Source organism: Mauremys reevesii, linkage group 13 (genome assembly GCF_016161935.1).
Source record: "Mauremys reevesii isolate NIE-2019 linkage group 13, ASM1616193v1, whole genome shotgun sequence".
NCBI lineage: Eukaryota > Metazoa > Chordata > Testudines > Geoemydidae > Mauremys > Mauremys reevesii.
In genome coordinates, this window is record NC_052635.1 from 46119671 (window position 1) to 46142845 (window position 23175).

General features: G+C 46.3%; 2 protein-coding genes across 10 annotated transcripts in view; one reads left to right on the plus strand and one right to left on the minus strand.

Moving 5' to 3' along the window:
* The window catches only part of PDYN (prodynorphin), a 98659-nt gene that overhangs the window by 35009 nt on the left and 40475 nt on the right, over nt 1-23175 (plus strand). The gene's annotated exons all lie outside the window — the stretch shown is intronic.
* The window catches only part of STK35 (serine/threonine kinase 35), a 32478-nt gene continuing 9315 nt past the window's right edge, over nt 13-23175 (minus strand). Inside the window, exons 3-4 of one of the 2 annotated variants that reach the window (XM_039498496.1) lie at nt 21923-22670; nt 13-5439 (exon numbers count right to left, since the gene is read on the minus strand). In XM_039498496.1, coding sequence (XP_039354430.1) covers nt 21958-22670 — 713 coding nt within the window. In that variant the 3' untranslated portion in view covers nt 13-5439; nt 21923-21957. Of the gene's footprint in view, nt 5440-13341; nt 13974-21922; nt 22671-23175 lie in introns of those variants that run through there. The other variant, XM_039498497.1, reaches the window with a different exon arrangement.

Below are 23175 nucleotides of genomic sequence, written 5' to 3' on the forward strand. Positions count from 1 at the left end.
TCGCGTTTCAAATTGAGTATGGCTTTTCAACCCCATCAAATTGCTTTATTCACACAAACGTCTCTTAATTTACAGCGCCTCTGCCATTCATACACATCAGGGTATCCACAGTGTTCAAGGAACTTAAATACGTCTCATACCAACCCAAGTAAACCAAGTACAAAAAATATTTATATAAAGTTCACACATAGGTCCTAGATTACCAGCTTCTGTGCAAAACAAAAAATACAGATTTATTAACTAGTATCATGAAGTAACTTTAGTTTGGTGTCTGGGTTTAAGCCTTCCCACTCTACCTAGTTCAGTAGAGAAGATGCATTAACTAGCCTACCACAAATCCCCCTGGGAGCCACACCTCAGCGTTAAAAGCATTGAGATGGCAAACTGCAGGAAGATGGAATTTGTCACCTTGCAGTTAGAGGCCACTTCCTACTGTGCTTTTCACCCTGCCTCCCCCCCCCCCACACTCCAAAAAGTGTGACAATGCTTAGAGGGGAATGGTGTAACTGCTTTGTCACTGGCTGTTTCAGGCTGTCATTTCACACTGCAGTCAAAGGTTTACAGTGGAAGCGGGCAGCACAATGTAAGCAGGCACCAGTTTACATAGGTAATATTTAGCACTGTAGTGTAGAGAACAGACCAGCCTATGCAAGGATTTCCAGGAACTATGGCCAGATGTATTGCTTGCAACATGGAAGGAATGGACAAATCTGAATGCCAAGCCCTTTGCTTTGTCCAGCCACACAAACTAGTGTTGCCAAGCATCAGAAGAAACCCAAGGTCCAGCTCCAGGGGACTGCAGCCAAGCCTCAAATCTGAATTGCTTCAGTAAAAAGACCAGTGTCTCCAAGAAAGTTGGTTGTCTCTGGTGCAATACGCAGTACACAGCTTGAGGGGAATCTGAGCAGCATGGTCCAGATCCAGCTACAGATGATGTGGGGGTGGATGCTGAAGAATGGGGTAAGTGCTTGATTAATCTCCTAGAGAAGTCACTGAAGGGCACCTAACCACCTCCAGAGGGAAAGGGAGATTGGCTTTAAAGCAACAGTAACACCAGTAGCCCCGGGAAGGGTTTTCCCTAACATGCCTTGGCAGTGTGTTTAGAGGAGGAAACCAAACAGAGCAGCAATGTCCCCCCCACTATTATGGCCTTTGTAAATTAAACTTAGTATATTTGGATTGTTTTGCCTCCATGGCAGCTGGCTGTTCTCTTTGCAGCTGCACCATGTCCCTGGGCAGGCTTAAACCCAGAGTAGATACTGCATATTGAGAAGATTTACACAAACGAGGAATTTAACAAAAAAGTTACCATCTTTGTGGAAGTCTCTTATTGCTCCACAAAGGCTCTGGGAGCCTCCTGATATGTTAAGGAGCTGGATCCTGAGGAGTAAAGGAAGACTAAAGGGGGACACTGTCTAGCTGTCACTAGCCCCTCTGAACCTTAAACACAGCAGCAGGAGAACACGGGGGAAGCTAGTTTGACTCCTTCTCTAACCAGCCTATTGAGCTCATCTCAGCACCCCTCTCCGTATGGAATACAGCTGTGGTACTACAGCCAACCCAGTATTGGTGTGATGCTGGAGATGCAGACCTCCATTGCAGGTTGGTGCAGCTACTGCATTTCAAAGTTCTCCAGAAATGTGGCTAGTTCCCCTCACCCCCACTGTAAACAGAATATTTAGAAGTAAACAATTTTAATACAATCCTATAACATGGCCAGGGCCATGTCATCTGTTCTAGCAAAAACCTGGCTCGTGAGAGCGAGCCCCAAAATCAGTGGAACCTCCTTGGTAGGAGCCCTCAACTCTCCCCCCTCTGGTTAGGGTTAGACCTCAGAACAGCTAGAGTTGTCCCTCCAGTGTCAGTTTTTAAGTTCAGTATCAAGCGTGGTCAGTCAGAAATCAGGAGACATTCTTGTATGAATATGAGCTGCAGAGACCAGGCAGTCCTGAGCCTCCGGCTTAGCTCCCCTTTCCGAGAAGCTGGAATTACCCCAGCTGTAAAGCCCAATGCCAAAGATGTATACGAAGGGTGAGATGTTTCAGCCAGCAGCAGTAAGGTGGAGGAGTTGGGCAGACACATGATGTCAAGCAAGAGGAAAGAGATGCCCCTTCCCAGAAAGCTTTATGTCCTTGCAGGTTAGAACTAATCCCTCTCTTGATGCTGTTGCCCTAGGATGAGTTTGGGCAGGGCCCAGAGGTGAGGTGTGGTGAGACACCACCACCTGTAACCGGTATGACTTCCTCACTGCTCTCGTGACCTTAGAGCACTCTGCAGCAAAGCCGCCAGCGGCGGGAAACCAAAGGAGAGAAGCATATTTAGACTGACAGAAACTAAAGGGGAAATGACCCAACTGGCCAAAGGCTAGCAGCCCCCAAACTCTTCCTGGAAGTGTTTTCTAAATCCTATAAGGCACTACGGTCTATCTAGCTAACATCAAGCTGTTTTAAAACACATCTGCAATACAAAAGGTGAAGTGGAAATGTGAGAGCTGAAGGTGGCTGGAAGTCATGGCAGGGCTGAGAGGGTGACTACACTAGCCAGGAGGCTAGCCACACGCTCTGCCAGCAGTGCATTTAAGTCAGGGAGTAGTCATGTCTTCACTGAAGTTTCCAGAGAGAGGGGAAGGGGGCACTCATGGATATCCAATGAAAAGGATTCCTTAGTACCTCCTCCGCAGGTGAAGACCTGAAGCAAGTGGCACTCTGTCTGTTTGAAATCTGCCTCCCCACCACATACAGCAGTGCTGGAGAGAACGCACAGCCTCTGAGGCAGTAGCAGAACTGGAAGCCTCTGGTGGGTGATGGCTTCAATATCACTGGAGGTGGTAAGCAGGCTGAATGGAAAGTTCTGACACAAGCACGAGCTAGGTCAAAGCAGCTCTCCTAGGAGTCTCCTGGAAGTTGCCTTTGGTGCCATAACATCCCCCTTGGGCTTCCTCTTGGCGGGGAAGGCATGTGTGAGCGTACACAGTAAGAGCAGGTCAGTTCTAGCCATGGATGTAGCTATAGCAGCCAACAGTTGCAAAGGCTGTACTGAGTAGCCCTGCTATTAGCCTGGCTTCTGCTGTCAGTTGTCCCATCCATGCACAGCTAGCATGGGTGAAGTGCCCAAAGAGAGGGTTGAAATACAAGCTTGAGACTCTCATCCTAAGACAGGTGTAGTTAATACAGTCTTGGACTTCGGGGAAAGAGCCTCTGCCTGCAGGAAGCAGCTGGCCGCCTGATGTAGACAGCCACATGGAAGAGCAATTCTCTTGTGAACAGGAGTGGAGGAGTATTGGGTTGCTTCTAAAGAACATGGGTCAGGAAAACAGCAAGGGGGATGGAAAAACAAGGGGCAGAACAGCATGAAAGCCTGTGTTATGTTTCAATGCACCATGTCACTGATGAGAGGCTTCAAGTAGTGAGAAAATCCACCCCTTCGTTAGTCCAGAGGGGTGAGGCAGCTTAGACGCTGCTACAACAGCCCCCTGCTAAGCTGGGAATCAAACGTAGCCTAACCAAACTGAACGGAGGAGTTACAAAGCCAGACAGTCCTCTGTGGATAACCAAACCCAAACGTCCTAACCCCAAATAACCATCTTGGGAAGAAGTGAGGGTACTGAAGGTCTGGCTGTGGCTCTCCACAGCACAGAGAAGCATCTCAGTGGGGGAGCAGGAAAGAGGGACTGGGTCCCAATCCTGGGCTTGTGCTATGCTGGTTACTATCTCTGTGTGAAACCTTCAAAACACAAGGTGTTCAATCAGCTGGGGGGAGCACATAACTACAGCTATACGCTACTGCTCTGCTATTCCCCTAATGCACAGCACAACCTTCCTGGTGAGGGGCCACCCCAATCTTCTCTGCTCACTGCACTCAAGCTCAGCAGAGCTGTCCAGGCTTACAGGTTTAAAAAAAACCAACTAGACACCATCGTTAATCTAGCCCTAATGGAGTTCTTGCATTCTCATTCACGGTCAGGGGATGGTGCAGCATACTGAGTAGACAGACAAGTAGCAAGTGGGTGCACAAAAATGTCAACGAAGAGAAATAAGACTGAAGTGTCCGCACAGCCAGCCGGCATGTTAGTACGCTACAGATCCTGTAGGATTAGGTCAGCAGGGCCCTTCTCTAACTGTGAAGCCAGTTACATCCTACCAAGTGACAGTGGAATACGGAGGTACCTGGGTGAGGGAGATTTAGTCTGGAAGCACAACTAGTGGCTCCTAGACCAGTATCCCAGCAGAGGTTGGTAAGGGGTTTGTTCGGGAAGACACTTCTAGCGTGTTTTAAGAAATCACATGGTAACAAGGGTGCTGTGCTTTACACTGAGCAAGGTCTAAAGCGCTACTAAAACTGTCGCACAGAGTCAGTCCCAGAATGTCAGTGCGGCTCCAACTGCAGGCCAGGAAACTAAGTATTAACTGTTAGCTTGAGATTCCCACCTCCTTCCCCCTACATCCCGCTGATGCGTAACCGGAAGTGCCCAAGCCTGGCCAGCCTGCTCTTTGCCCCTTGTAGACCACAGTTCCCATGCAAAGGGCAAACAGTCTTCTGCAGGAGCCTTGAAACCACACAGTGAGGACTAGCTGTCAGGGCCCCCTCCCTCCAATACTGCCAAGTCCTTCACAGCTGAAGTTTGGCACAAGTGACTTCAGATCTTTCTTTCAGCTACTTTCTGCTTTTGTCAGATACATCCACCCTACAGTTCAGTTGGTCACCTGAAAACCTGTCCCATCCACTCCACAGGCCCATTACAGAATTAGGCTCTCAGTTGCCAAATTCCACAGATGACTTTTTTATTTGGGTGGGGGGACGACAAGGATCTTTCCACTACAGCACTGATCTTGCCTAATCAATTTCTTTTCCGTCTCGTTATTTTTGCTGTGTCACTTGCTGTATAGCCTGGGTAGCACCTGCCTGTTAAGGAGCCATCAGGTTCTGAGCCACATGACTGTTTCCAACATGGGGCTTCACAGACCTCACTTTTTCTACAATCTCCCAACTACAGAGCAAGCCCAGTGAGCGTCTCTCCCCTAGATAAAGAATATTAACTTTAAAAAACACACTTGGGCACAGCCTGACTTTGAGCCTTGGTACTTGTCAGCAGTTGAGGGGATGCTTTGCAGAGCTTCTAATTGCAATCAGTGGTGGTAAGAGGCCACAGGTCTTTCCCAGAAGAACCTGTAGCATTCTAGTTGAATAACAAGGCTGAAACGGTGGGGGAAAGGGGTGGGGATGTGGGGAAAGAGACGTTCTTCTGGACCTCATTCAATAGTCTTGTAACCAAATGGGCTGCAAAGATTCTGCTCTTCTGAAATCTCACGTGACCAAAAAACCCAAAACAAACGGAAAACTTCCCATTGCCAGAGATCCTGTTGTCAGGTGATCTTCAATACCATCTGCTTCCCTCTGTGCGTGTAAGTAATGGAGATTGTAGGTCCCTGGTAAATAAACCTAGGAAAAAAAATAATAAAGAGAGATCAGATATTGCCATTGTTTCACTCACTGGTCTAGGGGCTGTACCTGGAAAAATGTAATGTCCTGAAAGCCTCGCCACTGGCTGGCCAAAATGGCTAGTCCTGACACAGTGAGAGACATAGGACCTTTCAAATCCTCTTCTTCTGCTCACCTTGCTTTCCCACCTCCCTGCATTTCACTTGCACCATTACCACCTGCCAGTTGCTGATAGATTGTAAGAACTGGGGATTAAGGCTTCACACCGATTGGAATCCGTCATTCCAATTTGCTTTCATCTACTATAATGCAATGGCTTCTAGTAGCATAAAACAGTAGTTGCTTAAAAACAAACAAACAAAAAAACAGACAGATTCAACTGGGAAGGGAAAAGTAAAATGGTAATACAGTGAATATCTGAGATCAGATACTTGGTAACTGGCCATGGGTGGAATTGACTGTAGATAGATACCACTGCAGAGAGATTTAAGTACTTGTTTCCACTCCTGATTAATCTGAAATATTGGTCTTTGAAACTCACACATCCCTCAGCCTAGCAATGTTCTTGTCACTGATCCAGGACTGGCTATAGCAGCTCTGGACCTCAGAATGTGGTTTTTCTTCTCCAAAACATATTCACAGGTAATCAATGTATTAATCTTGGCCACATGCTATTTATACGTGCCCAAACTGTGTTCAGTCTCTGAGCTCAGTCACTTAACCAGGCATAACACCACACTATATTTAAATACTGTAGCTACATCCTAAAAGGGGTCTGCCATGGTGTGCTGGATGAGTATCTATTAAGACATGAAAGCACATTTTCCAGAGGCTCCATATGATGTGCTCATGAGCATGGCCCATTTAAAAACACTTTCAACTGTACGTACGCATGTCCGACTAAAGGAGGAACAGTGTGGATGTCACACTCAGGTATGACTGTCTTCAATTCACTAACAGTGAGAAAGCATCTTAGGCTTCTCAAGTTGTTGTGCTGGAGGCAATTAAAAACATCCCCCTTGCTGTACACACAGTGAGAAACTCAAGAGGAGCAGAGACTGTTTCTTATTGGCTGTGAATGTTAACTCTCAGGGATGTTAGAGTCCATCTCTGCCTGCTAATTGCTATGGTCATGCGACTTACAGAACAGATGGGGAGTCAATTTCGAAGGGGCTAGACTGGCAACAGGAGAAAGTTCCTATGCCTTCGTTCCATGTTTGACTTGTAACTAACTGCTAGACGTCATGCACTTTGTTGCTTCTGCAGGCCAAGTTCATTGCACACACCTGCCTAGTCCTCCCACAAGCTGATATCTGCACTAACCAGATGCCAAGTGCATTCCCTGACATTCTGAAATTGGTTGGCGGTGGTGTTCAAAAGTTACATCCCAACAGAGAGATGCCGTCATGTTGAATGCAGGATCTCACTTTGCTGGGCCAGTAATACTAGAGGCTGGCCCTCTTTACTGCTGGTGTAGGCAGGGTTCCCAGCCCTCCAGGATTGTCCTGGGGTATCCAGAAATTAAAGATTGTCACGTGATATCTCTGGAAATACATCCAACCAAAACTGGCAACCCTAACTGTAGATCAAGCTCACTGCATGTATTGGGAGCTCCTTGCATCCCTTCATTCTGCTCCACTCTCTGAAATCTTGGAACTGATCTGATGCAGTGTTCAAAAGTTATACGGACAAGCGGAGAAATGTCATGTGTAGGGATTGGCCAAACAAAATCAAGGCAGTACACGTCAAGCTACATTTCTCCAAGACAAACTCTGAGCCAGGGTATGGTGGCAGTGAAGTAAATGGGAGTTTCACTATCAACCTCAATGGGGACAGAATGTGCCCCATCAGAAGTGTCACCATCCTACAACCTTGGTATCCCAGGACAGCCAACAAGTCCTTCCCCCCTCCAATGAGTGAAATCAGTTTCCCACTAAAAAAGTGCTGTTGACTTAAGAGTGACAGAATTAACCTGGTGAGGAAAGATGGTTACGCCCCAGAAAAATCACTGAAATCCCTTTATGTACTAAGAAATCTTGTTAAAGAATAAACTTCTTACAGGAAGAAACCTCCTCTCCTGGTGCTTGAAGCAGAGTGGACTGATTTAAAAATCAGACCAATTTAAATCACTCAATTATAATCATGATTTAAATCAGCAAGCAGGAAGCCTTGATTTAAATGGATTTTAACTAAAAAAAAAAAATACAAATGCAAAACACAATTATCTTCCTAAAGAAAATTGATTCTCACTGATTGGTAACCATTAAAACATGCGGACTTGCAACTAAATATAGTCTTTACACTAAATTTGGTATTTTTTTGCTTACCAGGACAACACATTGTATCTACACACATTTATTTAAGCAGTCAGATAGCTTAACATACATTTATTCAGATTCTTAATTTTTACTTTTTTATTATGTTAAAATTCTGAATGATACTTATTTACTAGATATTTAATTTATGATTCGTGTCAAGCTCTATTTGGATGGAAATTGGAATTTAATAAATGTGCAGAAATGATTGGTGGTTTTTTTTTTTTTTAAAATTAAATAACACTACCTCAAATGTGCTGGGGGGGTAAATCAAAATATATTTTGCATTTAAAACCAACTAATTTGTTAAACAAAGCAAGTATTATATGTAGTTTGTGAACTGAAGTGATTGTTTCTGGTCATCACGTCTTTCAGGATTTTAGAACTAGTAGATCTTATGCTCTCACACCTAGTTTTTAGTCACTGATTGGAAGAGGAAAAAAGCCTTCCTGCTTTTTTCAATTCCCCATTGGTTTCTTCAATGACTAGTTCTTTCAAAGTTAACTAACTAAGTTGAATAAACTGAAATGAAGAAAATATTGTCTGTCGCTGTCGAAGAGGTTACTACTGACAAAAACCGGTTTAGCACTTCAACAAACTCTGGTTCCAGCTGCTTAGCCAGTGACCTTCCAGCAGTTCAGTGCTGACTTTCTTTAAAATTTTGGCAGAAAACATGTACAGATTGACTTTTTTTATTTTAATAGATTAGAGTAAATTTAGGCCTTAATGTAGGTTGTCTAATTTTAATAGGTTGATTTTTAAAAAAATATATTTATTTAAATAAATCAGTTTAATCTATTTTTATCCACCTTGGCTTGAAGCAGTGAAATGGGAATATACGTATTAACTGTGCTTTCTAGGAGAGTATAGATGAGAGATGCTAGTCAGAACAGCGTGCTAGTGGATTGACCAGATAAACTTTCACTACAAAGTCAAAGCATTCTGCCATGGGCAAAGGCACCTGGAACATCAGGAGCATGTCTCTTTCTAGAAATTTTCCTGTGTAATTTCTTTTATGTCTCTCTTATGCTGCAACCTCATGAGCAGGGTAGTATGGCTCTTCTGCTCCAGTTTCACTGGAGCCAGAGCATCTCCAGAAGAGATCCCACATTTGAGAGATTTCCCCAAGTTCAAAGTTTCCTAAAATAACTTCTGACAAAAGGAGAGGAGAGATGAAATGCTGCACACTGTTTCAAGGGGGTGGGTGCAAGAGTTTTTAATCCCTCCACTGCTGACACTTATAGTCTTAATTAGCTAAAAAAATGTTCACATGGGCATCAACAGCTTATCAGTTACTACACTGAGACCTGGTGCATGCAGCTGGGAGTTCGTGTACACAGTGCCCAGCACAGGAGGGCACCCCTGGCCCAGGTCACACTGAGGAGAGCCGGAGCTGGCACAGGGGCAGTCCTGCTAAGGGTTTCAGTCAGTTATTTTTGGTAGCAGAGTGTTCTTACTAACGTGGGGGAGGCAGAGATTAACCTGCAGATTCTCACATTAATCACATTATCTCCCCTGCATGGGACGAAAGGGCACGGAAGAGGTGAGGGAGGGAGTTAATCACTACCTTACTTTGCTAGATTCTACATCATGCTGCTTAAGTGTTACAGAAACAAAGCAACCTAATTTCTTTCTCTGACAGGGTTACTGGACTAGGGAAGAGGGTGGAAGCAGTAGCTGTAATATAGCATGATTTTAATAAGGCCTCTGACACAGTCCCACAGGGCATTCTCAGAAGCAACCTAGGGAAATATGGTCTAAAGGAAATGACGATAAGGTGGGTGCAGACCTGGTTGAAAGGCTGTACTCAAAGAGTCGTTCTTAAGGGCTTGCTGTCACACTGGGAAGGTGCATCTAATGGGTCCTTGAAAGGTCTGGCCTGAGTCTGGTACTAGTCAGTATTTTCATTACTGATTTGAATAACAGAGTGGAGAGGATGCTTATAAAATCTGCAGATGACACCAAGATAGGAGGTGCTGCAAGCACTTTGGAGGACAGGATTAGAATCAAAATAACCATGACACAAAGAATTGGTCTGAAATCAACAAGATGAAATTCAGTAAAGATAAGTGCAAAAACCTTCACTTAGGAAGGAAAAATCAAATGCACAACTACAAAATGGGGAATAACTGGCTAGGGAGTAGTACTGCTGAAAAGGATCTGGGGTTACAATGGATCACAAATTGTGAGTCTACAACGTGAAGTTGTGAAAAAGGCTAATATCATGCTGGGGTATAGTAACAGGAGTGTCGTAAGACAGACAGTGGAGGTGTCCTGCTCTACTCAGCAGTGGTGGGGCCTCAGTTGGAGCACTGTGTCCAATTCTGGGCACCACTTCTTAGGAAAGATAAACTGGAGGGAGCCCAGAGGAGAGTTACAATAACGATAAAAGATTTAGTAAACCTGACCGATGATGAAGGGTTAAAAAAAACTGGGCACATTTAGTTTTGAGAAAAGAAGACTGAAGGGGGAGTGTCTGATAAGTCTTCAACTACTATGGGTTGTTAGAAGCATTAGGGCTGTTAAGCTCTGGAACAGGTTTCCAGGGGAGGTTGTGGAATCCCCATCATTGGTTTTTAAGAACAGGCTGGATAAACACCTGTCACAGCTGGTCCAGGCTTACTTCATCCTGCGTCCCCCACAGCAGGCTGGCCTTGATGACCTCATGAGCTCCCTTCCAGCCCTACATTTCTGTGATCCTTTATGGTTTTTTCCCCAAACCATCCCCAGGCCCAAGCACATGAAGGGGGTTGGTGAAGTTTAACAATGGCTAAAGGCTAATGAATCCAGCTCAGGTTGATAGTGAGCAAGAGTCATTATTGGCTAGTGGATGTCGGGACCTGTGTGAAATGAGTGTGGTTTTTTCAGACCAGTTTCCAGGAGACAAGTATCCAATCACAAAAGCAACATGTGGCATTAATTGTAGTCATGTTGATCAGGGAAGAGATGGGATGAGCCATCCTTTCACCCCTCAAAAGGCCCCTCCAGATCAGGGTTGAGATCTTTTTGTTTAGCAATCTGGAGCTTAGTCCATTCTGAGGATAGGGAATTTTTTTTCTCCAAGACTGTTGGTCTAGCACTTTAAAACTGAGCTCACAAATGAAAGATAAAACAGAAGACTGCTCTTCACCGGCCTGCAAGTTATTTGTGGGACTTCGTTCAAATGTATTAGGGCTGTTTAAGTTAATAATTTTAAATTAATGGCCTTCATTTGCTGCTATATTTTAATACCAGATGAGCTGTTGGCTATGGTCCAGTCTAACAATGAATTCACCACTGAGATAGCTTGTATAGGCTCCCACCCTGAAGACAGAAGGGCAGTGGGACCAGCTGCGGAGAATTACTGAATTTCTTAGGAAAGAGGAAGAGACCAGAAAGTAAGGGAACAAGCAGCTCTAGCAGACAGCTGAAGGCAAAGCAGGGGCTGTGTGCTCTTGGGGCCATACTGAACCAAGACACATGGGACCATTGTGCTTTGGTCTAAGGTAGGTCACCTTTTTTCTGGAACCTTGAAGTGAGCTGAGGAGGAATTTCTTATTTGGCGCTAAAAGGGATAAGAATTTTGGGTTGGTTGGTTGGTTGCTTGCTTGCTTAGGTGTTTGTAATCCCGATATACAAGGTGTCTGCTGATCCTGCTTTGACTGGCCTATTCTAACCCCTCCCCCAACAGTACAAATCCTACAGATCCCTCCTGAGGGAATGGAAGGTAGGTGGGAGCAGTAAGGAAAAACCAGCAGTCTCCTGTTGTCTGGCCACAACCCCTGATCCCTCTGAAAGGGGGCGCCCTGAAGGTCAAGAAGCTGGCGAGAGAGCTTTGTAGAGGAAACCAATTCCATTTTACCTTGCATTGTGGCTGGACCTTCAGCTCTGGAGTTAGTACTAGCTTGTTTGCATTCAGAAGCCTGGTCTACAGGTTTAGCTACGTTGCTAAGTGGTGTGAAAAATTCACCCTGAGATACATAGTTAAGCCAGCTTAAGCACCAACATAGACATCTGTAGGTCAACAGAGGAATTCTTCCTCTACCTAGCTACTGCTTCTCAAGGGGGTGGAAATACTATGGTGACAGAAAAAACCCTTCTGTTGCTGTAGTAAGTGTGCACACTACAGTGGTGAAGCTGCAGCTGTGTCACTGCAGTGTAGATGTACTGTACCAGTCATTACACTGCCTCTTTCCTAAAGGGACAGTGGGGACACAGTCCTTGCCTCTGCTCCTCTTTCTTCTTCTCCAACTCAGTTTGTGGTTGATGACTAGCAAGCCACCATTATTAAGAGACTGGAAGTGTCTAGAGATCTCAGCTACTAGAATGTCAGTCACTACTAAGTGTCCTCATTTCTGCTGCAGCTGGAGAGCTGCAGAGTATGCAAGGGTACCACAGGAGACCCAAAGATTGTGCTTGTCACTGCAGAGGCATCAAGACCTAAGCAATGTACTTTGAACATGAGGGGATAATAGATGAGAACAGACATTTTGTTTTAAAGCAAGAAGATTGCTGAGCTTGTTTGTGAGATTCCCCCCCACCTCCCTTCCCATGCATCTGGCCCTCAAGAGGCGTTTCCCCAACGGGGGTGTGTGTTTGGGTTAGTCCATTTCAGCACCTAGTTCAGTAAACTGTGCTCATTAGGACCGAGGCCCACTGGAACTCTCAATTAGCTGAAGGAAACCCAGAGCAGAACACAGCTGTTAGAGTACATGGTAATTAGCAACTACCTCTTAGGCCTTAATTTCTTTACCAACTCTCTGAGAGTGCCTCTGAAACTAGATCCATGCAGCTACAATTAGCCTCTAAAGAGAATGGGGTTCAGGTGTGACTGCTATAATTAGAGGATCAGAGACCAGACAGGGGCTACTGCTCTTACGGAAAGGACTACAGTGAGGTCGCGAGAGTGGGTGAATTTCTGGCTGAGAGATGCTGGTCAGTGCATAGACATCAGAGTTCTATGTCAAGAGTTGCAAATTGGGAGCAAAAAAAAAAAAAAAGCTTATGAAGAAAGACACAAGAGAAGTATTGCAGGAGTTCTCCATGGATGGACATACGGAAATGGTATCCCAGTCCATACTTGGCACAAGACAGAAGGACTGAGGAGCAGCAAATCAGAAAGGAGACTGAAGGTGTCTCTTAGTGACTTTGCATAGAAATGATAAATGGGTATCAGTGGATGGCATGCTGTGAAGCAGGAGGAAAAACTGCCACCTCACTTAATCATAATGTGATCTGGTGAACAGGCAACTAGTCACCAGAAAATGGTAAAGACACTCAATGGACAAACTCCAGGAGAGAAGTGAACCTCTCCACTCATTTCTCAGAGTTAAGATGGTAGTTGTGATTAATCTCTGAACAAAATTATTGCCAAGCTTAAAATGAACACAGGTTTTGTCCAGGTTAGGCCTCAAAGTTCCGCTTTGCAGAGGTGAAAAGGGCAAGCTTTGCAGACGTAAGCTAAGACTTGTGGTCAAAACACACTGCAACCAGAGAACACATTATGCTAACTCCTATAAAGCGAGATAAGTTGTGACTCCAGGGTCACAGCTTGTCTAACCCACATTTAAAACTGGCTACAAGGATATAAGTAAGCATAAATTATACAGCCCAAGAGACAACGCTACCCACATTAAAGATTTAGCTGACCCTAATTGGTTGGCCTGTTTTAAGACACGGCTGACAGATCAGATAAAAAGTATGAAGGTCTGGGACCGCGTGTGTGTCTGTCCTAAGGGAAACCTGACCCACACCCTCTGAACCGAAGGGACATGCACTTTTCGACACTCTATACCTGGCCAGTGTGGAAAACGGCCGACTGAAGGGTAATGTGTTTTCAGACAAATGCAGGGTAAGTTTATGGAGTAAAGAAGTCTGGTTGCTCAAGCTGAATTGATCAAGTTGTATCGATACTATAGTGTTAAGAATAGTAGTAAGTAGCTGATGAATAATAACTTTACATGTACTTGTGCTTGTCTTCAGTATAACTTGCCATTTATATTCATCCTTATTCAGTGTTGGTCTTTTTTCTTGCTTTTCTTATTTTGTCTATGTTGCCTTTATAGTCGAAAGTCATTAAAAACCTTTTTTGAGGAATAATCAGTAGTTTTAATTTTTCTTATATGGGCACTACTCAGCCTCATTACATCTGTGTTGGGTGGTGGGAAGAAACGATCACCCAGGGCCCAATTAAGGTCCTGATGCGTCGCCCTCTTCCTTCATCTCCGCAGTAGTTAGAGGCTGAAAGAAGAGGTAGTGCAAGGAGTGAGCTATCTGCTGGAATAAGTTAGTTTCACCTCTGCCGGGCACTGAAATCCCATCAAACCATTACCTGCCCCCTACTCCACACACACTGCAGCCTGAGAAGTATTCTGTACAGTCAGACCACTCTTCACATTCATTTGTAATGTTAACAAAAGCCAGAGCAGCTCCGCCACTGGCTCCTTCCCTCACCTACCCCCTCTCACTGCTGTGCTAGTCACAGGCTAGAAGCTACACCTGAGCTCCAGTATAAGCCCTCCTGATGAGAGGAGAATGCGATCTCTGCTACTGCTATGGCTGAACACTACTTTTCAAAAAGTGTACTCTGAGCTGTAAAATCCATAGATTTATGCAGCTTGCCTTGAAATTTGCTGTGCTTCAGATAGGCTTAGTGGTCCGAATTTGGGGATCATTTGAATGAAGGGTCCCTAAGATACTCAACCCCCCTTCCATTTTACTGCATTCAGTTGCTCATCTAGTGCATGGCACCCCCTGCCCCTTTCAGGAAGCACTACTGGGAAAGTTATTGATCTGAGATCTCCACAATGACATATGCCAAAAACAACAAGCCCAAGAGACTAGGGCAAGGGGGTTTCCAGGCAGTTTGCTGTTACAGTGCCTGTGTGGCTCAAGGGGACAATGAACCTGAGACATCCAGGCATGCTGTAAGTGTGAACCTTCCCCTGGCAGAAGTCTGTGAATGATCAGTGGGCGTAGTTCTATCATCTACCTGTTAAGGGGGTTTAATATTGTGTGCAATGCGTCTAGAGTAGTTCAGCTACTTTAGAAGGGCCTCTAACTACTTTCTGAAAGATTAATTACGTGTTCTATGTGGCTGTGAGAATGATTGCTGGATCTGTGGCTACTCTTCCACCTGCAGCATTATTCAAGGAGAGGGCCAGCACTGATTAAGGAGGATGAAACAATGATCCCGTAGTTACCCAAACTCACTCAGCACCTAACCTTTCCAAGTCAAAGTTCCCTAAGTGCCTGTGTTTCTGCCTCTGAGCACACGCACGGATGCCTCCCCCTGGTGACTAGACACCTATTTCCTGCCTGAGTCCCAGAGTGATGCATGAATTACAAGACAACAGGCATTCAACTGCCTAAGTCACGTGCTCAGAGGCCATCTACCAGAGTAGGTCCCCTTCGAAATCCGGCTGGACGAGGAGGTGGTGGTGAGAGTCAGGCTCACTTCAGAAAGAACAAGAGTTTCCCACCTCTCGGGAGAGTTCGCTAGCCCTTGAGCTATGGGATATTCTGATGTGGGGCTCCCCCAGTCTCTCCTGTAGAAGCTATTGCACTCTGGGTAGATAATGAGAGTGGTTAGAGCAGGGGGACTGGGCCCAGGATTCCCCACCTCCCATTTGGGTGCCCTAACCCCTGGACTAGAGAGAGAATGGGAATGGCTGTCTCTGGACTATGATAGTCACTGGGCCGGAGAGAGGGAATAACTGCAGTTCAGTAGTTAGGATGCCCACGTGGGAGGCCCTGGGCCCAGTCATCCTGGGTGCTGGAACAGTGCAAGAGTGGGATGGAAAGGAGGGAGGGTCAGAACTATGTGGGGGAAGATGTGGGGGGGCTCCACATGAACCCCCCCAAAAAACCTCCCCTTATAGGTACTTGCATGGCCCCCATTACTGTAGCACCTCACAGCCATTACTGTATCTACCCTCAGTTCTCCTCGGGCCAGTGCTGTTGTTCTGTTTTACAGATGGAGAACTGAAAGCCAGAGACTAGATGTGGTCTATGGCCATACAGGAAGTCTGTTGCAGAGCAGGGAATTAAATCCAGGTCTCCTATGTCTCAGCTGCTAACCAGTAGACCAAGCCTCCCCTATGGCCCTCCTCCAATTTCTGTCCTTCCCTCCAAAAGACGTCCCCCTTAACTGCATGCTCTGCCCAGCTCCTCTACCTGGGGGTCCCGTGCTGACGCCCACCTCTCCGTGGGGAGGGCAGTGCTGGACAGGCAGTCACTGCAGATGATACAGAGGCAGTGAAGGTACCAACGCCCAGCCAGTGCATCCTGTGGCCAGGCTAATAATAGCTGAGGAGCCTGAGGCAGTGCAGGGAGAAGAGCTGGGTGCTGAGAAACTTTTTAAAAAAGAACCATTCAATGACTAAGGGTTTAAGCCAGGGTTCAGGTTACCCCAGGGTGCCTCATTCCCTTCCCTAATGTGGAGAGGGGCTACACGAAGACCTCTGAAAACCAGGATATACTGTTAAGATAAACAGCACTGCAACCTTAACTCTGCCCCTCTGGAGCTGACAACAGCCACTGGAAGTTATCTGCATGCACTTCTGCTGCATTCACTGTGCTGATATAGCCCTACTGAATGGTGGAGGGATTGCTAGAGCAGCCTGACGGAGCTGTGTTGTGATGGGGTGATCTAGGGAGTCTGAGACCCTCTCCCTGCTCACCACCTGTGTGAGCCAAGGACAGAAGTGTCCGAGTATCTTTAGGGATGCAAGGTCTCGTTTCAGTGCTGCAGACGGTCGTCTTGCCACGGGGATTGTCAGCAGTGAGATGGGACAGGAGTGAACTGCGGGTTTAACGATTGCCAAGTGAAAGCATAACGCTGGATGGAACGCGGTCCGGGAGGGCGAAGGGCTTGTAAAATGGGGTTGTTGCTGTGGAGCAGGCAGAGTGAGTGTGGTGTAGGCAGCTCTTGTCCAGTACATCTCAGCTAAACACAAGTTTTGCTGTAGCACAGGGAAGGTGTTAGACTTAGGGCTTGGCTACACTTACAAATTTGCAGCGCTGCAGCAGGGTGTGAAAACACACCCTCTCCAGCACTGCAAATTGCGGCGCTGCAAAGCGCCAGTGTAGTCAAAGCCCCAGCGCTGGGAGCCGCGCTCCCAGCGCTGTCCGTTATTCCCCACAGGGAGGTGGAGTACGGACAGCGCTGGGAGAGCTTTCTCCCAGCGCTGGCGCTTTGACTACACTTAGCGCTTCAAAGCACTGCCGCGGCAGCGCTTTGAAGTGCTAAGTGTAGCCACAGCCCAAGTCCTCTAGTGCTCACGTGGCCCATTCCCTGCGTGTTCTACACTAGCTGCAATGGCAGGGCACCAGCAGGTGTGTTAGGGGAATATTACGGCATCACTCAGAGGGCAAGGGTCAGAGTGTAGGGGGTGTTTTTAGCTCTATATTTCCTGTTTCCTGAGGGTTAAGTGTAGCCACTCTCCCCCTTCTGGAAGGGCTCAGGGCACTACCTGGCAACCTGAAACTGTCTGGACATGTGGGAGTTGTGTAATACCCAGTGCTGGCTGTTCTGTACAGCCCTCCAACCCCACCACAACGGTTCTAAAGTAACTTTCCATTCGCAAAGAGCAGCAGCTCTTGAAGAAGTTTCAGGAGAGCATTAATCAGGGTGTTTATAGCTTCTGGAAGGTAGTTATGCAAGATCACTCTAAGGGGACCAAAGTCTCAGCTATCAGAACCGCACAGGAGAGATGTTGCCTTTACTCATCTTCTGATCTGCTTATTTCTATAGTTAAGGTTACTAGAACCACTGTGATGAGAAACCAACCAAAATCAATGAGATCTTACTTTTGTGTGCTCGTCCCCACACCACCACTTACCTGAGCAGAGTAAGATCTCTGGACAAATCCTCCCCGCCACAGTGCCCTAGTTAACTATTTACACAGTCAGGAAGCTATGTCCAATACTAAACTGATGTCCAAATATAAATAACTTGCCTAACCTGTAACCAGAAGGGGTGGTTTGCTGCCACAGTTAACACCGGGAGAGGGAAGCCCGCCGCGTACATATGCCACAACATTAGAACGCAGTGCACAGCTGGGAAAAGGGGGAACTGATGCCACTGTCTGTGATCAAGCAGTGCATTCGTTCACCGGAATACAGAGCAGGCTGATAACTGCAGAGTGAACGAGGAAGGAAATCCTGTGCGTCTCTAGCCACAAAGGAACTGGCTGGGCTGCTTCTGCCCCTTTGGTGTTGCTCTGCACCAAGGAACATGGCAAAATTACAAGGGCAGAATCAGACCCACCAGATGGAATCCACATTAATGCTGATGGTTACTTACAAGTAATATTATCCAACCACTTCCATGCTTACAGTCAGCCTCCCCCTTGAGGCATGGAGAGGTTAAGTACTTGCTAATGTGTAATGCAGGTGCAGTAACAATGCTAAACACCTACAGGAATCAAGGGATTAACCTGAGGTCACCCACCAGGATCAAACAGCTCAGTTTCTGGTTGTACTAGAATGACTTCTGTATCACATACCTCGAAAGGGAAAGGTTGTATAAATTGTGCATAAGATCTTAGGTAACAGTGACAGCACCCTCCAGAAGCTGGGGTCCTGTGAAAGTCTTACCCCTTGTGTCTACTCAAATGAGGAGGGGAAAAAAAATCCTTTTATGTCAGTGAAATATGCACACAAACACTGCAGGGAATGCCTGCTCCTCTTACAGAGTAAATCTCAGAGTGTGTGGAGTCAGGAGCAACAACTGGGACAGTCTGAGTAATCACATGGGACAGACAGCTCTGGGATACTCAGCCAGGCTGGGAAAACCAGCAGGAAGATCACCTTCACCGTCTCCAGCTCACTGGTCCTGGCTGGCTTCAGCAGAACAGCAGGAAACCATAAATATTGGTTAAATATAAAATCTGCAATATTTGTAGCATAAGTGTAGAGACATGAGCCCCCTTGGACCTTGAGAAGCCAGAAGTGGCCAGTGCGATACCAAGAATGGGCAAGCTCTGGCTGGCAGCATTGCATGCTGGCTAAGCTAGGACATGAACTTTAGTTAATGTCTGAAGTCTCTTGCCATTTAACTCCTCAAACAGAAATGAGAGGCCTTGTTCTGAATGGCACATACAGCAATTCACGATACAAGGTTCATAAGGGTCAAAGTTACACTTGCTGTGGGAACTGACTTGTGGTTAAATGCTCAAGTGGTGGGGCATTAATGCTGACCTCAGGCACTGATTTGTTCATTCTGAACTTCTCAGGCAGTTTCAGACCTAAGCGTTGGGAATGTTACACTAAAGCTCAGCAACAATGGCAGGGATCTGTTGTGGATTTGAAGGTGTGAATGCTGTTTAAAAAGCCATGCGTGTAAGAGCACTGCTGCACAGTGAAGGAACCAGTGAAATTCTTCCCCCTCGTGTAACATGATGCGCCAAATCTACAATGAACATATCGCTGGCACTCAGCTCAGCTACTGGGGACAAGCAAAGCATGGCCACTATGGTACATTCAATTTAGTTACATGAGTGGTAACCACCTCCGCTGCAGCTAGGTCACGAAAGGAAACATTTGGTGAAGATGAACTGCTGGCTCCATCCATGGATAGGGAAGGGGGGAATCTGAACAGGCAGCTAGGGTCTTACATAAACAGCTGCAGGGTAGGACTGTCCTCTCTCTGTTTATTATCCCTGCATTTACTATTCTGCAGATATGTGCAGAATGGATTTTCCCCAGAGGGCACTGGCTTGTTACATAACTCAGCAGCATTGTGTTAGCAGAGCATGAGTGATCACAGATGGCAACAGCAGAGGCAAAACATGATGCATGATGCTGGGTGCTTTAAAAATAGCATATCCCCAACCCCCCACCGGGAGGAAAACATCCACCTCTTCCCTTCAAACCAAGAGGTGAAGTTTGCTGTTCCAGTAGCACCTAGTCACACCAGCACAAGGATGGATCAGTTATCACTCAAGTCCATTTCAAGGGTTCACAATTCTGCTTATTCATTCTTCACCCCCTACCCCAACCCCATCAGGAACCTGCATTATACACAGCCAACGATCCACCAGCCTGTGCCCTAAAGCAGCCCCACCGTTCAGTCACTCACTGCGATGGACCTTTTATCACATACATGGTACTAGAGGGCGAGTATCTAGAGCCAAGTCTCAACTAAGGGCGTCTTTGCTTTCCTGGTAAAGTCAGATTCTTACCCCCCCAAAAAATTAGTTTCTCACAGCAGCTCTTCAGCTGAGAAAAGCAGCTGCTGATTAATTGATGCTGGCAAGAAATGCCCCAAATAACCTACTTGTCTGGGCACATTCCAGACTGGTGACTAGAGAAAGGGGACGGAGAGCACATCTTTAGTACAGAATCTCTAGAATGCTCACTCCAGGTCAAGGCACATCAACAGCAGCGAGGAAATTAGGAGCCAAGGCTGCCACAGTGTCCTTAATTCATCCTGTTGTACCTGCGTATTACCGCAGAGGCCTGTCTCTACTCTACGGGTTGATCTTACCACATGTTGCACAACTTCACCATGAGGGGCGGGAAACAGTGACATGTGCCAAGGCAGCTCCAACTTGTAATTTCCTTTAATATCTAATTTGAGTCTGAGCTCCTCAGTCTCCTGGCCACAGCCAGCAGAACAGGTGGGCTAAGTTGCCGTTTAGTCATTTTCCCCACTAATGAAGTGTCCCAGATCTCTCCTGATCAGCATTATACAGAGAGCACTGCAGGAGCTTGTGACAGACCAAGGTTCTCCAAAGGCAAGTTTTACTTTCATCTCCCAGATCTGCAATTTTCCAGTTTCATCCTGGTTCTTTGGCTGGGGGAGCTCCTAGTAACTGCTTCTGTTTCTAAGTGGCTTTGCCACAAATAAATACTTCCCAGTTACTGAGGACACCAGCTCAATGTAACCCCATTCCCCAGTTCTCCAGCTCTGACAGACTAGGCTTTTGGCTACTGGAGTCCTTTAGGTTCTGAATACAGCAGTGGCAAAAGCAAATGAGAGCTTCACTTCCTCCTTGAACTTTGGAGTTCCTAGATGTGGTTTAGGGAACTGAGCCTAGAAGGAAAGTGGTTCCATTTAAACTGAGCTGGGAGCAATCTGTTAAAATACAACAATTCTGTAAACTTTCTGCCTGTGAATGCTTATATCACCCAACCGTGCCAAATACAGGAACACGTGCCTGGCATTGCACAAGTATGTTTCACACTCAGAGGAACTCCCTTAGTTAGTACTGGGAAGTAAAAATGAAACAAGACCAATTACATTCCTTCTAGGTGAAGCAGGACTGTGCATGTTGAAAACTCACCTGTCACTTTGCCCAGTGTATTCCTAAGCAGTTTGTACAGCTGTTTTACTTCTTCAAATTCAAGAGGGGTGTTATCAGTCCAGTACATTACATTGGGGTGGGAATGGGTACGCAGAGCCCAGGAGATCTGATGTCCACTCTTCCAGCTTCAGGACTGTCTAAACTAAGCTCAGCCTGATTGCAACCATTAAGCAGAGGAGGATGAAGTAGCTGAGCAAAACTGTATTGCATCCAAAAGATAGCTAGTGAGTAGAATATGGCACCTTCTCATGGGAAGGCCTCTGTAGGTCACCTCAAGTGGTGTCTGAGCACAGCGATGAGCTTCATTTTTGTATAAACAGAAGAAAATTGCTATATTACATGCAAAAACCACACTTAAGAGAACATTAAGGCTGCAAAGGGAAGCACTCGTTATGGACAAGGCTGCCAGTGAAGCCTTCTGTCCCCTCGTGTACACATGATACAAGGATACTATTCTTCCCCTGCAGGATCCCTCCCTCTTATTGGTCAGTGCACAGGGAATGAGCCAGCAGGAAAGTTTCTGTCCCAGTTGTTTGAGTGGTCCCTTGCCTCACCACACACTAGCCAGCTCGGTCAGTGAGTGAGTGTGGTAGGGGTCCTCTCAGGCAACTGAGACTTGTGTTAGACACGTTTCCAACACAGGGTTTGGAGAACATTAGACGGGGCTGCTGCTAGTTCTGTTTTCCCATCTCCTTTTTATGATTTTCTTGTTTAAATAAAGGTGGTTGAAAGCCTCAGGAAGTAGTTCTTACATGAGTCAGTGGATAAATAGCTCTAAGAATATAAAAGGCACCACTGTGCCATTACCCAGTACAGCCAATACGTGGGATAGTGCAATAGGTGGAGAAAAGAGTTACAGAAAAACTGTAGAACACTTACCCAATTGCAAAACGCACTAATGCTTTGCCCTGAATTTAAGCAGCACATGTAACCTGGTCCATTCTGGTTTCAAGCTCAAAGGCATCAGGTCGGTCCTGTGGGTTAGCAGCTAACATGTCTTTCAAGAGTTGCTTGATTCCCTCAGACATGGAAGTCCTGCGTTTCTGGGGGATATGCAACTCCATCTTTGGGTTTTCTAGCAGTGCTTCCCCAACAGGCACAATCTCTGTGCCCTGCTTGATGTAGGTCCCCAGTAGCTCTTTCTTGGTCTCTGCATCGATGAAAGTTATCCTCTCAATCATGGCCCAGATGATGATGCCCAGGGCAAAGATGTCTGCCTTGGCTGTGTAGTGTCCCTCCCAGACCTCAGGGGCCATGTAGAAGTCAGAGCCGCAGGCTGAAGACAGCCAGTACTTGTTCACATTCACATTTTTGTTATCATTCCCACCTTCCTTGCCCCGAGCCGTCAGGCCAGCACAGACCTTGCTGAGTCCGAAGTCTGCCACCTTGAGAACCGGGGTGCCAGACTTCTCGGTGATCAAGATGTTGTCTGGCTTCAGGTCTCTGTGCACAATATGGTTCTTGTGCAGGAAGGCAATTGCGCTGGTTAGCTGTAGCATGAAACTCTTGTTAGTGGCCGGGTCCGGTCGCCGCGAGAGCACGTACTGATTCAGATCTCCCCCTTCGCAGAACTCCATGACGAACCAGAGATAACAGGGCTCCTCAGCATAGCCCAAGATTCTCTCACCTTACAAAAGAAAGAAAGAGGCATGGTAATGGCAGACACAGCAAGAGGTTAGCAACGGTAAGGACAAAAATGCAGCGGAAAGTCCTGATGAGTCTAGCCAGAGCCGCCCTCACGAGGACATGCTGGTGATCACTACTGCTAAGTGTGTCATCTGTAAGTTATGCAGACTGGCTGACTGACGCCCTCATCTCTATAGTTTAACTGCTTTGGTGTCCTGTGGAATGAGGGGGCTATAGAATATTTTTTCACTTCCTATCACAGTCACAACCGTACCCTAGACAGCAGCTTAAAGGCTGGTTTGCTTTAAAAGTTGTTCTATAAGTGGCTCTGAGGAAAGGTAAACATGGACCCATCCTCCGTAGTTTCTACAGAGCTCAGATTGCAAGTGAACAGTTTTACTGTCAGTCCTGCAGGCTCCACCTGGAATCTGAAAACCAAGCTATGTTCTTCAGCTTCTGCATTTACCACCAATAAGATTCTGCAGTTGAATTCTCGGCCTTGCTGC